Genomic DNA, 20,185 nt, shown 5'->3' on the forward strand with positions numbered 1-20,185 from the left:
CCCCCTGGGAGTTTCCCAGTGTCCCCTCCCTACCTATGCATCAATTCATGGAATTCCCACATATTTGTACCTTGAATATAGAGAATGAATTAATTTAAGACATTATGAAGAAGAAAAAAATAACTCAGACCCAAGAAAACTTTACTTGTTTTGGAAACTCTAAAAAAGCTCTTTTTGAAATAATACATGATGGATGATATGTCACTTCAGAAATACAGATTACCAAAAGCGTATGAAACCTATCTTCTATTTAAAAATCCACACACACCCTCTCTGCTCTGTTTCTCTTTCATGATCTCCTCCACCAATACATAATTTGCACTGTATCCAGTATAGGGGAATATTTCTGGACAACTGTTTCCCTAGGGGTGTTTATGAAGAGTCATTGCTCTTTATTTTGCTCTGCGGTACTAAACAAACAGAAAACTCAACCCCTCCTTCCAATTTAGAGTTACAGATGACATTAAAAGAGACCTAGCAGTGCCAATGAAAAGATTGTGGTCTACCAAAGATAAATGGAAATGCATACATGCTATAATATAAAAGTTACAGAAAATTGGGTAATAACTGGTTTATGTTATGCTGTAACCACTGGGCTCTGTGTGCTCGAAGTCAAGTATATTTCTGTGAGCAAGAGGGAAAGAATTTGTTGACAGGAACAATTGTTAAATGCCAGTGCTTTGACCTGGGGCAAAAGGAAGCTTGATTTGCACAGCTGTTTCTCACTGATAGGACATCTCCTGCAGAACTGAAGCCTCTGTAGGAAAAGATTGAGTTATTCCAAAGAAAACTCTACCCAGTACTCTCTGCACATTTTTTTTAGAAAATTGTCTTGATTTGATACTGATTGAATTAGTTTGAACTGAAAGGAACAAAATTTTCCTGAAGAAGCAGACACAATGCTGGGAAATGAGATTTGTGGTCCTTTTATCTGTTGATTATTCACCATCGATCACTAAATAAGATTGATATTACCACCAGGTTTTACACTGCCTTAGCTAGTTCTGCCCTCAGTAGTTTAAATTGTGCTGAAAAACTTATATTTTCCAGGTAGAGCAGAGAATAGGTATGTATATACGTGTGTATAGATAGCCTTTTATTTTTGTGTTTGAGTCTTGGACTACTTAGTGGAAAATGGTCACACCTTTCAAAATATTAGAGGCATCTGCAGCTGAAAGGGCTGGTCATCATTTTGAATGCTTTGCCCAGAGCTGTTGACCAAGCTTAGGAAGGTAGTAGCAAAGTGAGGGTTTACAACTTAGGGGGCTTCTCTGTCTGAGAGAAATTTTGTCTGCAAATTTTTCCTTCACTTAATGAAGTTCAATCATTCAGTGAATTATTGGGCAATTAAACCATTTTCAGAGAGGGCAACACACCAAGAAACAGACTCCTGTGAGGTCAGCCACGCTGTTCACATAGGAGCTCTGATCTCAGCAGAGTGTGTTGTGTACACGGCAACTGCTTTGAAGCTGGGCTCAACTCCACTGTGAGTTTACTGAAACAGCTGCTTATCAGTTGGCATGGGTCACTGCTTTCACATTTTTACCACTAATGCCTGGGAAAATTGGGTGTTTGTGCATCATGTACTTGCCTATTGTTAAAATTCCTTATGACATTCTGTGAAATACGTGGGAATAGTAATACCTGAGCACTTGCTGTTAGCTTTTAGTTTATCAGCTCCCAGTATCCCCTGGCTTAAGCTAAAAGAAATGGCTGGGCTGGAGGGCAGGATGGGGGCAGCCCAGGCTTGGGTTTGGGGGCTGTGCGTATGCACGCTGCCTTCAGCAGTGCTGCCCAGTGCTGCAGGCTGGTCTGGGAAATGAATTACAAAATTGGCAGTGTCTCCTTGTGGGTGTTTTTGCTCCTGTTCTCACTCTCTGAATGCACCTGCTGTGGGATCTTAACCATCTTGCAAGAGTGAAGACAACATACTGCAAAACTATTAGCGGTGCAGATCACAGGCAAGCTGTGGGGAGCAGCCACCATGTCCTGTGAAACTTACAAGCCCCTAAAGCTAGGGAGGCTTACAGGTATTTGGGTCAAAATTCAGAGGTTTTTACGTGTGTTAAAGTGTAGTGTGCACACATAGTGTTTTACTAGCCTAACTGTTTTAGTTAATTCCTACTCTTTGAAAATCAAACAGAGTCTTCATAATTCCATTAAATCTTGCCGTTGTTAGCTGAGGAGTCTCCACATTTGGATAGAAAATGTTCCTGGCACAAATGTCATGTATCTCTTTGCTTGCATCACATCTCCCTATCCTGTTTTGCTTTGAATTGTGGTGGTTGGGAATATTAGGTAGTCTACTGCAGCACCTGTGGTATGGGGGCAGGAGCTACAGGCCCTGCCAAATGTAGAGGTTTTACTCGAATAGAGACACTTAGGAATTTTCTCTTGAAAGTTTGCTAAAACTAGCACAAGGCTGCCACAAGTTATTGTGATGCACTTTGACTTTGTAATATACATAAATAACTGTCATTTAATCAGCAGATCTGGCAAGGTCAAGAACAGGACTGACTAGAACATAAAGTATAGACAATAAATAAAATTAATAAACAATCTCATCTAGGATTAGAGGTTGGTGTGAGAGAGTGGGCAGGAAATAATTAAAACACATTCACTGGGAGATTTGCTTATCTGTTATTCCTCCTACTTTTCACTAAGGCAAATTTCTGCCAGTGCTGTAAGTACAAGCAGGTGCAAAACACGGCTGGACCTGAGGGATAATGAGAAGCCTGATGCCTGTTCCCCCCCATAGTCCCTTTAGTGGTTCCGCTGTAGAGGTATGCACTGCTATGCCCACTGATGATTTTGGAATGAACTGTGTAGGTTCCACCTGATGGAGAGTGGAAACCACCTGCCCTGTCACCAAAGCTGAAAAAAAAAAAAGTAATTGCTTCATAGTTTTAAGTGTTGTGGTTTGAAGTTAAAAGTGAATTTTTGCTGCCATTAATCACTTTGGATGAGTTTGAATCACTTTCAGCATCAGTTTGGATGCTGAAGAGGGTGACATCGTAAGCATTTTGTGAGGTCACTTTCTTGAACTGTGAAACTTTGTTTAAAAAGAAAAAAGCTAATTTTTGTAGAAAGTGCCATCACCATTGCGTGCTTTGGACATAACTTTTGTTCTTGTGGAAACAATTGTTTGTTCTGAAATACTCTGCTCTGGTACTCTGAAATCTCACTCTGAGATGCAGTTTTTCTTTGGGGTCAGGTTTTTCCAAGTTCCTTTATACACAGACAAAGCCGTGCAGCTGCCACTTGGTGATATCACGCAGAACTGCAAGTGCATTGTGGAGAGTGTGTCCCATTTGTGGAGAGAAGATGGTGTTAAGTAGCCTGACAGGATTTTTTTAAGATGAGCTCTAATCAGTACTGCATTGTGCAGCAGTTTGTATTAGCAAGACCAGTGCTTCTCAGTGCTGCAAAGAGCTCAAGAATCTGTCATCCTCGTCACAAGTGATAATACAAATAAGTACAGTGGATCACTGAACATGTTTTCCTGCAGTACTTTGCTCTGCATGATGAACGGATGAAACTAAAAATGTTTCTGAAGGACTGTTCAAGTATCTTTGTGCTGCTTGTTGTGTCTCTGATTTTATTTTGTCCTCACTTGAGACACAGGCAAACAGATTAATGTCTAATTTCTAAGTATAAAACTCAGCCTGCAATATTTCCTTTTCGGGAACTAAGACCTTGAAAGTTGTTCCCAGGGAGAAATTAATTATGTCTTTAGACGGCAGTTGTCTCTTTCCATCATGAGTCAACTCTAACTTTCAGTATTTATCAACACTTTTTAATACAATGAAATTTATACTTACAGATAATATTCATATGCATAGAGTAGCAGTGTTTCCTAGGGATTTTTTATTTTTAAAATGTGTTATCGTCGTTGCAGCTTTGAATGGTATTTTGTTATTGCACCAAGGTAAATACATACGAATCTCACGTCTTCTGGGAGGGGCTGAGTGGTGTCTTCACAGGTCTAGAGAGTATAGGGAGCAATTTCTGCTGTTCTGTCCCACCTTGCCTCAACAACCTGCGTGCTGCTGAGAATGAACAAAATGTTCTCCCCATGGTCACATTCCTTCTGCCAGTGTTCACTGCTGCAAGTCAATAAAACAAAGTGGAATTTCTTAGAGCTGCCTTTTTTTTTTTTTTTTTTTTTGAAAACCTGTAATGCTTTTTTGCTTTGCAAGTAAAGAACTGCTGACGCCAAATGTTACATGTCTTCAGGTTGTGCCTTCCCATGTATTTGCTAATTGGCACTTTTGGAAAGGCTTGTTTCTTTGTTTCTGCAGCTTCTTTTGAGCATAGCAGCCGCATGTAAAATCTTTCAGGAGCGGCGGTGGTGGAGCCACATTCACATCCACAGCAATGTTTATTTCGGTATGAGCTAAAAACTGCCCAGCTCTAAAATACACTAGCCATAGGGAAGCACCACCAGAGCAACTGTAGGTGACCTTATATAGGGAGTCAGGGTTTATGTGTCTGCCCTGCAGCAAGGCCAGCTGCTTCAAGCTCTCAGTGGAGAGAAGTAAGCACCATGAAGAGCACTGCATTTGTGGGTGTCACTGAGCTGATGGGAGATAATGGTGGGAGGCACCTTGAAAACATTGATGCATTTCTATAGCTCTTGTGTGAAAAGCCAACTCCTACTTGAGACAAAAATCCCATTAGTTATGCAACAAGAAATCTTGCCAATAACACTGATGCTAAGAAATTTGTTTTGACTGCTTTTTATGCTACTCCTTTCCCTGCACCTGGGAGCAGACTAGATCACATCTCTTGCAGCTTGGGGAGTCCCTGCTGTAATTTGATTATCAGCAGTTCTCTGAGTAAGCTTTGAAAGTTCTTTGCTGCTTCTGCAAGTCCTGGATGAGCTCCGTAAGGAAAATGAAGGACCAAATACCTCTTGAAGATCTGCAGTCTACTTTTTGTATCTACTAAGTTAACATTTTCTGTTTCTATCATACTTTTTCAAGAAGGTATTCTGGTATCTGAGTTATAATACAAGGTGACTTTGTTGTGTTACTCTGAATCTCCCACCTATTTCTAAAAAAAACCCAACCAAAACAGCCAGCCACTACAAATTTTGGCAGTAATCATAGCTACCTGGTTACTATTCTAAAGCAATTGTTGATGCGTGATTTATGCACCAAAAGATACCATGATTCTCTTAAAACTAACTGAAAGCTGGTTCTAGTTAAGCAAATAGATGTATGCAAAATTTTGGGGCTTTATGCTGCAGCTACTTCAGTTAAGGATAAAGTTTGCAATCATTCATTTCTTTATTCACTCTCAGCCATGAGCATAGTTCACAGTGTGGTCTGACTTCACATATCATTTTGAGAGATGCATGGTGCCCAGTAAAGCTTGACCAGCTGTCCACATTTAACATTTAACATTTGCTTTCCTAATTTTGGTGGGAGTTGAGACAATGTAAACTGAAGAAGCTTTCGTAGGCGTTTTGCTTTTTAAGTGCCATTTACCTTTTTTAAAATTGGCCCTTTAAGAGCATGCCTTACTTGACAGTTGATTAAAATAGTGCTCGTCTGTGTGTCCTTAAAGGATCATGTGCCTGAGCTATCATATGATGAATTTTAGCTATACTTACAAGGAAATTAATGCTGTTTTTCACTCTTTAAGAACTTCATTTTAATGTGTGACCTAGCTAGCCTTTTCTTTCTTGGAAAGGTCTTATTTTCATAGCAATCATTGTTCAGTGTGATGGCAGCAGGTAAGAATCATACCAATGTCCTCAGATAACTGAAAATAACTTTCATCTGGTTTTGTATTTTTTCCCAATTATAAATGTGCTGTAAAATAATTATTATATTGCAAGAATAAGCACTTGAATTGTAATTGTGACATACATGAATATAATCTGCTTCTTAAATCAGAGTTTTAAAATAATAATAATAATAACAACAACAATAATTCACGCAGTGTTCAGCACTTCAGTTCTTAAGGTTTGTCTTCTGCAAACTTTGTCTTAGCATTGTTTGCCTGATATTTCTTCTCTCTTCTCCTTACACTTCTCTGGTGAAGCAGATGCCCCTTTTACTATGTTGGAAATATTGTTGACCTGTTTACAAGCAAGTATTTTGTACTGCTAATTCTCTTCTGGTAGAGGTAAGCTGTAGCAGTTCTTGTACCTATACTTGTGTAGTCTCTGAAAATCAGATCATGTTCTTCTCAACAAGGTGTTTCCTCGGCTTAAACGATTGCAGAAAGCTTCCACCTTACTGGCAGCCTTCCTCCCTGAAAGAGGAACTGCTTCTCTAAGTAGGGAAATGGAGAATATTTCTAAATACTATGCAATCTAATATCTTAAATTTTTTATTTATCGTATTATTGCTCAATGGCAAAGGGATATGCCATATGTGTAAATATGTAGATACAAGATGTGATGGCATTTAGAAATAGGAAATGGAAAATGAAATGCTTACTTAAGGAAAATGTTGCCTGCTTACACCTTTTCAGCTTTTGAAACTTTACTGCAGGCTAACATCAGCATGCTGCCTTCATTTGAATTGTCTTGGCAACATTTTGATACTGGTTGCACATTTTCAGAAAGAAAGGGCAAAACATGGATTAATAATTAGCAATAAATGCCCACAGAAGTTCAGTTGTAACTTCTGTGGTTGCTTTTGTTATTGTCTTGAGAAGAGGGGAAAAAAGTCATTCCAGTATAGCAGAGAGGAGCAAAAAGTAAATGTTAGTTTATCATGCGGTGATTAAATAGCTTTAGAAACTTAAGAAGTTAAAAGCAGGAGGAGGGTCTTTCTTTAATCCTGTCATGCAGTGCTGCTTTGTTACAGTTTTGGTTGTCTATTGTTTTCCCTTGCAGTAAAAAAGTGCAGAAGTGTAACAATTCCCATTGCTTGCTTTTTGGCACTGGGCCTGTTGCTCCCAAGAATGGAAGCAGGTGGAAATTAGGGCTGATTAGCCCAAATGAGTTGCATATATCCTTGGTGACAGAACAGTGAAAATAAAGTAGTTCCTCCAAATAAGTAAGGTGGGGAAAATAGAAAGCACTTCTAAGAACAAAGCTAGGGAGAGAACATCTGTTGTAACACTGCTGTCCCATAAAAACTTTCCTCAAGATTTAAAATCACTAAAAGATTATCTGTATTGCTAAAAAGGGCTATTTTTAGACTTGTTAAGGAAATTACAGTGGCTGCAGAAGGGACCCTTAAGTTTTGCTCTGACCCAGAAAACCAGAATCTAAATCTTAAAAACTTTTCTTTTTTTATCAGACTGCGTCAGACCTTGTTCAAATTCAGCTGCCCTCTTCTACATTATGCATGGAATGAGGGAAAAGGAGGACAGGTATAAATAAATTGTGTATTTTCTATTTTGCAGTTTTTCCAAGAAGACAGATGGATGTGCTTTTAGCTCTGTATTGTTTTGTTTACTGTGGCCAGGTGTTTATCACATATCTGTGGGCACTGGGGCTGGGGAGAACTCAAAATACATCTTAGCTTCCCCGGGGAAGTGGGATGTGCATAAGAATCATCTGAACAAAAAAAAGTGCTCCTCTGCTACGACCTTTGTAGTATGGTTTGAGGAGGGCATTGATAATTGTGCAGCAGCTTATTCTGCTCTCCAGATAATGTGAATGAATATGAAAGCCATTCCTTTGTTACTAAGAACATCTGAATTAGTTTTATATGCACATAGTTTCCTGCTCAGGAGTTGCTTTCTGTGAAGAAAGCGATCACATTGAAGATGCATTGTTTCACTGACAGTCCTGCCGTGTTGCTCTTCAGAGCAACAAGTTCTTGCGTTGCTTTTTTTCCTGGAATTTGCTTCATTGTGCAAGACACATTGCCATCTATTTGTCTGTTTGCTCACACAGCGACTGATAAAGATACATCTTATTTTGCTATTTCTTTATTAATGTTCTGCTATTTAATAATAGATCAATTGAAAATACTTTAAAGGTAACTTATTTTTGGCGCACTGTAGAAAGGAATTTTTTTTGCAGTTTGTGCTGGACTCGATCCACAGAGTTATAAGAAGGTGAGTTTCACATCCATACATCATTTGGGGAATTACAAATTAGATTCTAACTCAACATGCTCTGTAAGATATAGATGGCTCCTTCTCTGTACAGTGTATCAGTTTGTGAGATGCAGTTTTGGCTGACTGACAATGTGAATGAAAGCTGAGTTTATTGAGATGTGACTGGTGCAGAAATGAGTGTCAGCACTGCCAGACTGCACATGGCAGTCATACCACACACATCCCAACAGCTGGATCCCCACTTGCTTATCAGCACCTCTCCTTCCTGGCGCTCTGTGGCAGAGCAGTGGTGTGCCTCATGCCAGCAACCAGATGCAGGGCCTTAGAATAGAATTTTCAGGTAACATACGTAATTCACCAAGTTTTAAGTACTGTCTCCCTAAGGTGAAAATTTCTTGTGCAGTAAGTTGATGGGCACACACTGGCACTCTCAGATCTTGCCATCATACATCTATTTTAAAAAGGTGGGAACTGTGAGCATGAGAAGATGCTGTGAATAATTAATACAAGTGTTAGCTCACCTTCTCACTGAGAAGGAGGAAGACAGGTTATGTGAACTCTGTGCTGACTTAAATTACTTGGATTAAGTGACAAAGTCTGTGAGCACTAGAACAGGTTGTTTTAATGTTGGTTTGACTAGGCGGCAGTGAGGAACACCCCCTGTGAGGGACAAGTGTGTTGCCTCAACTTGTGGTCCCCTCCTTTGGGTGGGTAAATTCCTTGCAGGTGGCCACATGCAGTTTTTGGTCTCATGCAATGCAGAGGCTGTGTGACACTTGTCTGACAAGCTGACAAGTCTTTCTCCATGAGGTGATGAGCAGGAAGAGTTTGGAGATACCCAGCTATCCTGGCACCGCCATGCTCTGCTGCAGGTGCTGCCTCATGGTCTCCAGTTGATTCATGCCAGCTCCAAATCAAAGTGCTGGCAAGGTTTGGTGACCCTTTGCATACTCAGTTATGAGAGGCCATGGGTGTGGTAGGATGGCTGGCAGGTTTTTGCTGCTGTGATACCCTGTCTCCCTCTTGCCAGAGTGTGCAGCCTTGCAGTCCATAGGCTGTGGTGGGGAGATATGGAGGCTTTGGAGGCCGGACCAGAGAAACCTGCTCACCCCTGGGATCAATGTGAAAAGCCTCACAAGAGAGGGTTTGTGGCTGAGGGAGGAGGCAAGAAAAATTGTGCACATGTGCTAGCTGTTCTTGAGGGATACAGTGTGATGGAGTAGGAAGGTAGAGCAGTCTGGAGGATGTCTGGAGTGTGTTCCCTGGCCAAGCTGAAGCTGTGGGGTTGTGATCCCAGTCCAGTGGGAAGGTTGTGGTAAGTGGTGTTCCCCTGCATATCTGAAGGGCCAAATCAACTTAAAGGGAAGCGTGCCTGTGTTAATATTGAGGCTGTAGGTACAGTCTAGCACTTGAGGATGGATGTTGGCAGTGTGGGCTATGGAGTTTAATGGAGAGTAGGCCTTCACAGTCCTCTGTTGTAAACTGTGATAGATGAAAAGTGAGAGCCTCCCCTTGCAATATTGTCCCCTTGCCCCCTACATGTCGCTGGGTATCCGTCGAAGGGGTCCCGGTCCAAAGGGGGAAGAAGACACACAACACACACGAGGATGGTGAGACAAAGGGATGTCTGCCTGCTCAGAGCAGCAGGCAGCCTTTTATTAGGTTTTCCTACCTCTACTTTCTCACACACATAACACAAACATCTTTCTACAAAAATACTAGGGAATGTGCACCTGCACACAGCTCAAGGCTGTGTCCATGGGGATTATCTGGTTGGCTTCACTGCTCCCATGAAAAACAGCCTAACACTCCACAATACTCCAAAGTCCTCAGACTTCAGCTGTGGGGCTGTGACTTCCCCCCACATCGTGCCATCCAATTCTCAGGGCCGCTTCCATGGGAATGTGCAGCCACCTCCACCTTTCTCAGGGGAACGGTCTTACTCCCCTCAATGCCTCCAGCTCTTCCGCTTCCAGGGGGCCCAGGGGTTCCATGGGCCTGCCATCTCCCTCCGCACCTACAATTTTCCACTTTCACTGTGGAAAAAGCCTATAATTTCTCTGTTTGTGTAAAGTTGATACCGAAGTCCATAGTACCCTTATTAGTAGTACAAAAAGCAAAAGAGATACAAGGATTTGGATATTATTGTGGGGAAGGAAGCAGCATTTATGGCTAGATGAGGACAAAGCTGATCTGGTGAAGCTGTCTCAGGCAAAGATATACCTTCAGATGGGGTCACCAGTGAATAGTTATATGGGTAAATGCTGCTAGACAAAAATCTTTGTCTTTGAACTTGCCAACTGTCCTGTATCATCGCCCTTTTGTCATATCAGATTTATGGTTGCTCTGTATGTATAGCATGTATAGCATGCTATGTATAGCATCTCAGACCTAAAATCAGAAAAAGATAGACTGAGATTTGGCCATCTGCCTTTAAATATGTTTCATGCTTATGCTACTATGCTTCAAATGTCACCAAAGACTAAATACTTAGACGCTTTATAGAAGAGTTAAATTTGTCTGTTTACCAGAGTTTGTGCCTTAAAATCCTTGCAGCTTGTCTTAGATGCAAAGTCTAAATGAGATCACAGTGCATTTCATAAACCGTTTATAAACATCCTTGATTGGTTTGGTCATCTCAGCCTTCAACTTTATCTGCCTTTAAATTCACTTTAAATAAGGGAATTAATTTTAAAGTACTGGGATCTGCTATGTGTTTTTACACCTGTTGTTCAGCTTCTAATGTTTAAAGATAGAGTGAAAATGATGCTGTGTTTTGTCCTGCCCCACTGAGTGAACAGATGTGATGGGCAGTTTATGTACATGCCATAGAGGAGAAGGTGGAAATGCTTCTTGTCCCAGGCAGAATAATTCCAGGGTTGTCAGCACTGGGAGGCAGCTGGCACTCATGCATCATCCCCAACATGCATTTGTTCCTCTTCTAACTTTTTGGAAGCCTTTTCATTTTGTTGTTGGTGCTGGACTTCAGTCTTTGGATGCAGTCTTATCTCTCCTGCTTTTCCACAAAAAAAAAAATGTGAATAACCCAGTTGCATCCTTTGGGCTCCCTGTCACAGCAAGCATTACAACCCATAGCAACATCACACTGGCTTGAATTCATGTACTTTCATTCATGTGACTCATTATTCACTGGCATAAACAAAAGGGAGTGTCTTCTACATCACCCATTAGGAATTTCAGGTATAAAAAAAAGCTTGTTTTTTTCCTACCTCGGATTGTATTTCTTTTTCTAGTTGATTTTTCCTCTCCCTAATATAAACAGGAATTGGTTTCTGAGTTGCAAAACCATGCAGCCTTCTGAAGCTTTTTTTTTTAATTCTGTAATGTAACATGATGACAGTGATGTTGTCAGGAATTATTTCCAAAAGAGATGGGTGGTCTGAAATGCTTGCAGGGTGTGGGGGGCTTTGCAGCACTGTTTGATAGGTGTCATCCAAACATACCTGTCCGTGTTTAGGCTCACAGCCTGTGAGCAAAGATCATGATCTTGCATGTTAGACAAGGGCCACCAAGTCATCACACTGGAGAAAGCAAGAAGATTTTAGCCCTACAGTTCTATGTAGGCAGAGTGTTCTCCTCATCACAAGTGACAAGAGCAGGCCAACTATGATGTACAGAGTCTGTGCAAAAACTTCCTTTTACCAATGAATGGTGAACCTGACACTGAGAAATAGCAAGAGCTGCTACTCCTGGCTGACAGTGAATCTGCTGCATCTCAGAGAACAGCTATGGTTACTAGAAGTCCATTAGGCTGACCTGATGTCTTTTGGGTGAGCTGTGTCCAATTTCTGGCGTTTACTAGGGAAAGCTGCTTGTGCTACAGGTAAGTTCTGTTTTGGCTTCACTTGCTCAACAAAAATCGCTAGAACTGAGATTTTTCTTTCCATGTATTAGCTGGTTGTTAGAGCCAAGCTTGGTTACACTAAGAAAAATATTGAATGTATTTTACCCCATTTTGTAAGATCATTCTTGCAGGCAACTTTTTAGTAAGATGATGCTCATGACAGTGGTCTTCCACATGGTGAATATGCATGGAAGGGTACAAAAAGGGCAAGTAAAATGATTTGGGGAATGGAGTTGCCTACGAGCTGGGAGAGAACATTAAGGTTTATAATATCACAAAGCGCTTGGATAAGCTGAATCTGCACTGGTTTTCACTAAGCCCTGCAATGCAAGAATTTGGTTGCAGTAAAATTTGTCTGACATCAGTTTAAAACAAAAAAAAAAAGTATGCAGTGGATATTAACAGCTTGGGACTTCCTGCCCCAAAAGGCAGGTGGCTTCAGCAGGGTCAGAAAGAGGCTACTCAAATCCACAGGCAATTTATGTGGATATTAAAATGACATAATAAGGACATACCTTTAAATATTCCCAATCCAATCATTGTTGATGCTGGGAGAACACAGAAGCATGGACACACCATCAGCTACATGTACTCTCCTTAAATGGTATCTCTTGTTGCCAGTATTGAAAACAATGTAAGTCTAGATGTATCATTTGTCTGGCTCCACAGAATGCTTGTATGTTTGTTTCTGCTGGGTCCTATTTTGAAATCCTTTCCCCATTTCTTGGTACCAACAAACCAATGAGTGATTTGTGTAGGACACCGATTTCTCCTCTGGATCCGTCAGATACAGATAGGATTAACTTCATGTGGAAGGGAAACTAAAATCCAGCAGCTGAAGGGAGAGCACTTCTGCCATTGCTAGCAAATGTGACAAAGCAATATGTGAAGAAATTCAGAAAATTGCTGGGTTATTTAGAGTAGCTAGAAGGATCTGGTGCCTTTGAAAGATTTTCATATATGTCCATTTTCTGAGGCATTTTCTGTACTGAAAGTTGCCCAGTAAACCCAGTTCCTGTCCAGTAGATAGGTGGCTTGGGAGAGTGAAGTAGAAGCTTTGTAGAAGCTCAGCTCAGGAGATGAGAAGACTGTTTTCAAGTATGCAGAAGAAAACCCCTCAGACCCCTACATTACTGAAGGTTGTACATTTATTCTCTGTTTGCAGAAATAACAAGGTAGGCAGATTAATGCAAGTCTGCTTAAGATGGGGGTGGAGGGACTGGGGGAGAGGATAGTTGAGGACATTCCCATGAAAGTCACTGATGTTTAAGTCCAACATAACTTGAAAATTGGAGCCTGGCATTACAGTATTTAGGAGTTTAGGGTTCAAAAGCAACAAAGCTCAGCGTTGGGTCTGACTTTTTTTTGTTGTTTTTTGGCAGAAGGGAAGCATGTGCCCTGGCTGGGAGCATACTGACTGTTCTTTACTTCAGCTTGCTGACTCAGGTCCCAGAGTTTCTGAGCCATCACTCTCTTCTTAACAGAGCTTAGCTCAGCTTTTGCCTGGAGCTCTGCTGTAAAAAAAGACCTTTTACAGGCCAGTGCCATTAAGTGAAGGGAGTGAGGAAGGCAGGCAGGTAAATTAATGCTGACCGTAGCCATATCTTCTTAATTAACTTGCTTGTTGAAAGGATTTACAAGGCTTCTTTTGCTCTCATCATGCAGATTCTGCAGAAAAAAAACCATAGTGAGAGGTGGCTTGTTTTGGTTGATTGCTTAAATACAGTCTGAAATAAATTGCCTGTCATATTGCACATAGCGAGAATCATCTCTGTATCATCTCTGTGATGGTGAGACTGAATCACAAGTGACTGCTGCCTGAGAGACGCTGAAGGAAACACTGTCCCAAGGAGTTTTCATTTCTGCATTTTAAGGTGGGCTAGACAAACAGCCCATGCTACTGATTTATTTTGTTCAGTTAGTGAATTTTCAGCAGAAACTTGCATAGGTTTGCATCTGATTTGGCTGCAACATTAAAAAGACATTTGCTTTAGAAAATATGTGAATGGATTAATTGTTACATAGTTAAATAATTAAGTGAAATTTAAAATCATTCACAGTTTACCCTTATCTCAAAGATGATTACTCTGTGACTGACCTGAAAAAATCCTCATATGCCTGCATTCTTACTTGAGTTTTTACCTTTAATTCTAAAAAAAGGACATATAAAAAAAGATATTTCTCCCTTACAAATGTTGTCTCTCAGTTTATTGGCCACTTGTTTTGAGAAGTGTAAAGATAAGAGGAACACAACCACGGGAGGGGTAAGATTGAAAAGAAAGCATCAGTGAGATACAGTCATTATCCCAGGGTAGATATCAACCGCAGAGCAACTCCCCACATACTTTCTCTTTTGCTGTTGTTGGCTTCAGCCCTTCTTCATTTAAATTGTAGCTGGTATATTTGATTGACTGTACAAATTAGGTTGCAGACATTCCTGTTTCCTGTAGAAAAGCACAAGTTTGGAAAATGCTTGCCACTCTAACAGGAGCAGGAGGAGGGATTCCCAGTACCAGTTTCTTCTTGCAGGTAGAGAAATTACCATCCGTGTGCTTGGATGGATTTTGCATGTATCTTGGCTCTTGTTTGCAAATGTTATCAGTGTCTTGCAGAATGAAACTGGGCAAGTTCTACTGCCAGGACGACCCACATGTGAGCATGAAGTCTGAGGCAGAAGTCATGTTACACTGATGTATAATAGGAATGGAGCAGTACCAGTTCTTCTTGAGTGTTGCATCTCATGGGTCGACTTGCTCTGTCAAGCCCCTCTGTCCTAGGCCTGCTTAATCACTGCTTTGCACTTGCTGGACAGGATTGCAGAGCTGGTTTCCCTCCTGGGACCATTCCCTGACTGAATCCGTCTGAACAATTAGGAGTCAGTACCTTTGAATCCTTCACAGTTCCACCCCACAATGCTCTCACTTTTAGTCCAGATCTTAAGCAATGGAATCTTAGTGTCTGAGCCACAGCCACCCTGTCAGTGGTTCAAGATATCTTCAGATCTAGAGCTTGTGTTGAGTGGTTGACATGACTGTTTACTCTGAAAAGTCTGCATGCCGTGAGAAAAAAAGAAGTTATATGCATATCTATTTAGCCTAAAGCCTTGTTGCCTGGGAAGCAAAAGCCTGTCTTCTTAAATCCCACAAACAACTCTGTGTCCATCACCATTTCCCACATGTGACTGCAGCTCCTGGACAGAAGGACTTTCATGATTGCTTTTCTGAGTTAAAAGCTGAGTTATATTTCTCTTCTAATTACCATCTTGCCAACATGCCATTCCAAAACTGCTCTTAGAAAACCTCAACTGTTTTCTATCTTAAGTATCTCTCGGAAACATCACACTAAAGTGTGAGACTGGATTTTCTGCAAGATGTGCCTCTTAAGGCTACATCTCTGCTGTGTGGATGTATTTATACTCAAATACTTCTAGTATTTGCTGAAACACTAGCATAGGTGTCAGTGACCTGACAAGATGAAGCACAAAGGAGGAGTAAGATTCTTGTCTCTTTTGACTTGGACGGGATTAGGACATTGGCTTTATGTTTTGCCTAAAAAATCACCATTCTGGAAAAACCTGTAAAAGCTGGGGTGTCATGAAAGTTTGTAGAAACTGAGGATCATGTGTGTTTAAGGTTTCTGCTATTGAACCTCAGGGCAGAAGAGAGTTTGAATATCTAATTCAAAACACTTTAAACAACTGCTTCATTGAGCAATAACTCATCATATAGCTAGTCTCTGCTTGTTTTGCATTTGCCCTACAATCTGTAAATCACAGTATTCTCAGTCAGGCATAGGGTGAATGTAAAAACACATGGGCAGAAAGTTGAAGAGTTGGGAATGGAATATCACAGAATCACAGAAGATGTTAAGTTGGAAGGGACCCACAGGGATCATCGAGTCCAACTTCTAGCCCTGCACAGGACCATGCCCAAAAATCACACCTTGTGCCTGAGAGTATCATCAAATGCTTCTTGAACTCTGTCAGGCTTGGTGCTGTGACCACTTCCTTGTTCCAGCATCCACAGCTACCCCCTGGGTGAAGAACCCTTTTCTAATATCCAACGTAACTCTCCCATGACACAGCTTCAGGCCATTGCCTCTGGTCCTGTCACTGGTCACCACAGAGAAGAGATCAGTGCCTGCCCCTCCTCTTCCCCTCACAAGGAAGTTGTAGACTGCAGTGAGGTCTCCCCTCAGTCTCCTCCAGGCTGAACAGACCAAGTGACCTCAGCCGCTCCTCATACAGCTTCCCCTCAAGGCCCTTCACTGTCTCTGTTGCTCTCCTTTGCACGGTCTCTAATAGCTCAATATCTTTCTTATATTGTGGTGCCCAAAACTGCACACAATATTCAAGGTGAGGCCGCCCCAGTGCAGAGCAGAGCAGGACAATCCCCTCCCTCGACCAGCTGGTGATGCTTTGCCTGATGCCCCCCCGGACACAGTTGGCCCTCCTGGCTGCCAGGGCACTGCTGACTCATATTCAACTTGCCATTGACCAGGACTCCCAGGTCCCTTTCCATGGCACTGCTTTCCAGCATCTCATTCCCCAGTTGGTATATATATCCAGAGTTGCCTCATCTCAGGTGCAGAATCCAGCACCTTTGCTTGTTGAACTTCATATGGTTGGTGATTGCCCAGTCGTCTAATTTGTCTTGGTCTCTCTGCAAGGCCTCCCTGCTTTCAAGGGAGTCAGCAGCTCCTCCTAGTTTTGTGTCACCTGCAAACTTGCTTAGTATCCCTTCCCGTCCTGTATCCAGGTCATTCATGAAGATGTTGAAGAGCACAGGGCCTAAGATAGAGCCCTGTGGAACCCCACTAGTGACAGGTCACCAGTCTGATGTCACCCTATTCACTATTACCCTCCATGTCTGACCTGTGAGCCAATTGCTCACCCACCATGGGATGTGTTTATCCAGCTGTGTGCAGGACATTTTGTCTAGAAGGATCCTGGAAGAGACAGTATCGACAGCTTTACTGAAATCCAAAAGCCATCAAGGCTTCCCTTGATCAACAAGGGAACAAGGGTTATCTTGTCATAGAAGGAAATCAGGTTTCATAAACATTACTTTCCTCTCATGAAGCTGTGCTGGCTGTGACCAATAACTGCATTATCTTTCAGGTGTTTTTAATACTTCCCAGAATAATCTTCACTATAACTTTCCCAGGCAGTGAAGTGAGACTGACAGGCCTGTAGTTTCCAGGGCCCTCCTTCTTGAAAACCAGGACACTGTTCACCAGCTTCCAGTCATCTGAGACCTCTCCAGATTCCCAAGACTGCTCAGAAAGTTTTGCAGTGACATCAGCCAGCTCTTTGTGGCTTCTTGGATGAATCCCATCAGGCCCCATAGATTTTTAGGGATCCAGCTGGAGCAGCAGGTCCTGGACAATTTCAGGGTCAACTGAGAGTTGATCATTCTCACAGTCATGGTCCTCCAACTCAGGGCATGAGACCCCCTTGGTCTATCATCCGTGTTGAAGACAGACATAAAAAAAGCACTAAACACCTCTGCCTTGTCTCTGTCCCTCTTCGGGAGATACCATCTTCATCCTGGAATGGGCCAATTTCTATACTGCCTATGGTCATTAATTTATTTGAAAAAACTCTTTTCATTGTCCCCCACATTTCTGACCAGCTGCAACTCCAGTTGGGCTTTGCCCACACAAATTTTCTCCCTACAACAGCAAGTAGCATCTCTGAATTCTTCCCATATAAGCTATATATAAGCTTATATATATATAAATACATAATATATAAGAGCATATAAGCTCCTTTACTAATCTTCTTTTCTAAGATGTCTCTACTGGAGAGTATGGTTTGCTGTAGAGCGGGCTAAGTCTTTCTTCTCTATGTATTCTAGCTGGCCTCTGGTATTGTCCTGCATTTCACCTACATGAAAGATTTCTGTCCAAGTGCAGCTACTGGGGTGTGTGTTGCTAGGGAATTACATATGACACCTTTCTAAAAATGGTCATGTATGTGTTAGTGCAATTTCAGAAATTTAGTTCCCAGTGTACTATTGTGGCTCAAAACAGTCTGAATTCCCTTCCTCTGTAAGTCTGCTGAGCTAGATCAGACTTTTTCCGTAAAGGGCAGATTGTCAATTCTGGTTGCATTTAATTAAAAAAACAAACAAACCACCAAACCAAATCAATTCTTCCACTTAGCTGGCAAATTATTACATCCTAATTAGATCTTATGTTTTTCTTTGTTTTTTTTTCTTTTCTCCTATCTGTTGAACTGAATTTGCTTCCTGAATTATTTTATTAATCCTCATTTAAGCTCAGAAGCATCATTATTTTAACTAAAAGTGAGTTCACTTGAGGTACTTAAGCCTGATTAGCTTCGAAACTAGTAGAGGTGTACACACAAGTGAGTTTGTACCAAGTCAATTGCATCTAAGTCACAACAAAATGTAGGTCTTAGGCCCTGTTTTGGCTTTCAGCAGTGTCTTGATTAACTTTATGTCAATTCTCACCTCAGTTATATTTGCTTTTTGCTATTAGGAAGCTCTCCTCATGCGTGCCCATGAATGCTGACTAGTGTTTTTAACAGATTTTACTTTTAAACCCATGAGGAGTTTCCAGGCACACCATAGTCGGGGCTCATTTTTGTCATTGACACACTCATAATTTGGGATTGCACTGCACCTGAAAGAGGTGGGTCCCCCCCAGGGTCCCCTCCCGCTCAACTGTCTGTACACATCCCTGGGTCCATGCTCTCAGGTCTCCCCTTGTACAGTGCATATAAGGGAAGCACACCTTTTACAGTGCTACTGAGAAAGCACAGAGCTGTGATGAACAAATTAGAAGTGGGTAAATTAATTCAGTCCTCTTTACCCTTGGGTGCACTGCTGGTAGAGTCTGATACAGTGGCTGTTCTGAGAAACTTGACATGGTGATGGACGATAATTTTTCAGTAAGCGTGTATTGTGACTCAGTAAAAACTGCCTGTCTTCAACTTAAAGCATAACTTTATATCCTGATGGCAGTGGCTGAGGTGGGAGTGATGCTTTAAAATTTCTCCCTTTGAAAGGAAGTAGTTAATATTTTCCTAAAAGCTCACCAATTTAAAACTTCTGTCCTGGCTGCAAACTCTGCCAGCAACATGTTTTTCTATTTTTTTCTTGTCGTGCTTCATTGTTTCAGAAATCTGATAATTATTGTTATGCCTGGACTCTTGTGATGGGCGTCTGCATCATGGCCTGTGGTGGATGTCTGCCTTATTTTGCTGTTTGTAGCTTTTCTTGTACAGTCTTTCTGGCAGCTTCATGTCCTGCCCTCCACTGAACAAGAGATCATAAACTTAAGGGTATATGGCAGAGCTAGTGGAGGAGGAGTTGCAGCGAAGGTCTTTCTGCATTCTTGGAAAACTGATGTCAGGATTGTACTAAAATTAAAGGGATTTGTGCTTGTGTTCCTTGAAGGGGGAAACAAAGCTATATTAGCTTGTGTGATGGAGCTCTATCAGTTTTAATAGACAGCTAGTTTCTCTATCACTCAGTCTAGCTTTGTCTCAGATCCACATGGTCCTTGCACTCACTAATTTCTCAATTTTTCTTTTCCTTTGCTAATCTGCTTAGCTTTTAAATACTTCCATGCACATACAGTCAGACCCAAGTCCAATATGATTGGAAAAATGTGACTGGTTTGTTGAGGAGCTGTCAGCCCAAGTCAGACAGGGGTCAGCAAAGCAGGGCGTTTTTCACACACCTAAGCTCGACCTATCTGAGTCAACAAAATGAAATGCTGTTTGAACTTTAGAAAACTTGAAGAGAAAGAATCTCTGCAGCCCCAGATGAGTCAGATCTGTTGCTCTGAGGATGAGGATTGTGATCAGGTTGCCCCTGTGGTGGGCGGGGAAGGAGGAACAGGAGCCCTGTTGCAGAGCAAACGAGGCTGGCTTTGCAGAGCCAGCCAGCAGGCAACTAGCCACAAACCTGCTGTTTTAGCTTCTGCCTCTCACTTGACTTCTGCTCGGCAGCCACCCGCCCAGGGCGACAGCGTCCTTTTTCTGTACCCACAGCCCGAGCTTCAGGCTTCTGAACCTGCTTCTTGTTCAGTCTGCCACGTGTGGGTTGGAAGAAAACCTCACACCCAGAAAACCTGTTGCTGCTGGGACTTGCTTTGGAGAGGTCTTGAAGTCAGACATGCACCATCCCTGATAGTGTCCGGGCCATCTCTGGCCCCCCACCCTGCCAACTCCCACACAGTAGCTGTCAGTGTCTGGGTTTGTCAGGCAGTGGATACATGTGCCTGCTCTGGCTGCATCTGTGATGGGGTTCTTCTGCC

General features: G+C 41.9%; 1 protein-coding gene across 5 annotated transcripts in view; it reads left to right on the forward strand.

Moving 5' to 3' along the window:
• KANK1 (KN motif and ankyrin repeat domains 1) overlaps positions 1–20,185 on the forward strand; it is a 130,939-nt gene that overhangs the window by 59,519 nt on the left and 51,235 nt on the right. The window contains exon 1 of one of the 5 annotated variants that reach the window (XM_064642194.1): positions 5,599–5,740. The exons of the other annotated variants lie outside the window; for them this stretch is intronic. Coding sequence (XP_064498264.1) covers positions 5,731–5,740 — 10 coding nt within the window. The 5' untranslated portion in view covers positions 5,599–5,730. Of the gene's footprint in view, positions 1–5,598; positions 5,741–20,185 lie in introns of those variants that run through there. 5 annotated transcript variants of the gene reach the window in all.

The sequence above is a fragment of the Pseudopipra pipra genome, chromosome Z (assembly GCF_036250125.1).
Source record: "Pseudopipra pipra isolate bDixPip1 chromosome Z, bDixPip1.hap1, whole genome shotgun sequence".
NCBI lineage: Eukaryota > Metazoa > Chordata > Aves > Passeriformes > Pipridae > Pseudopipra > Pseudopipra pipra.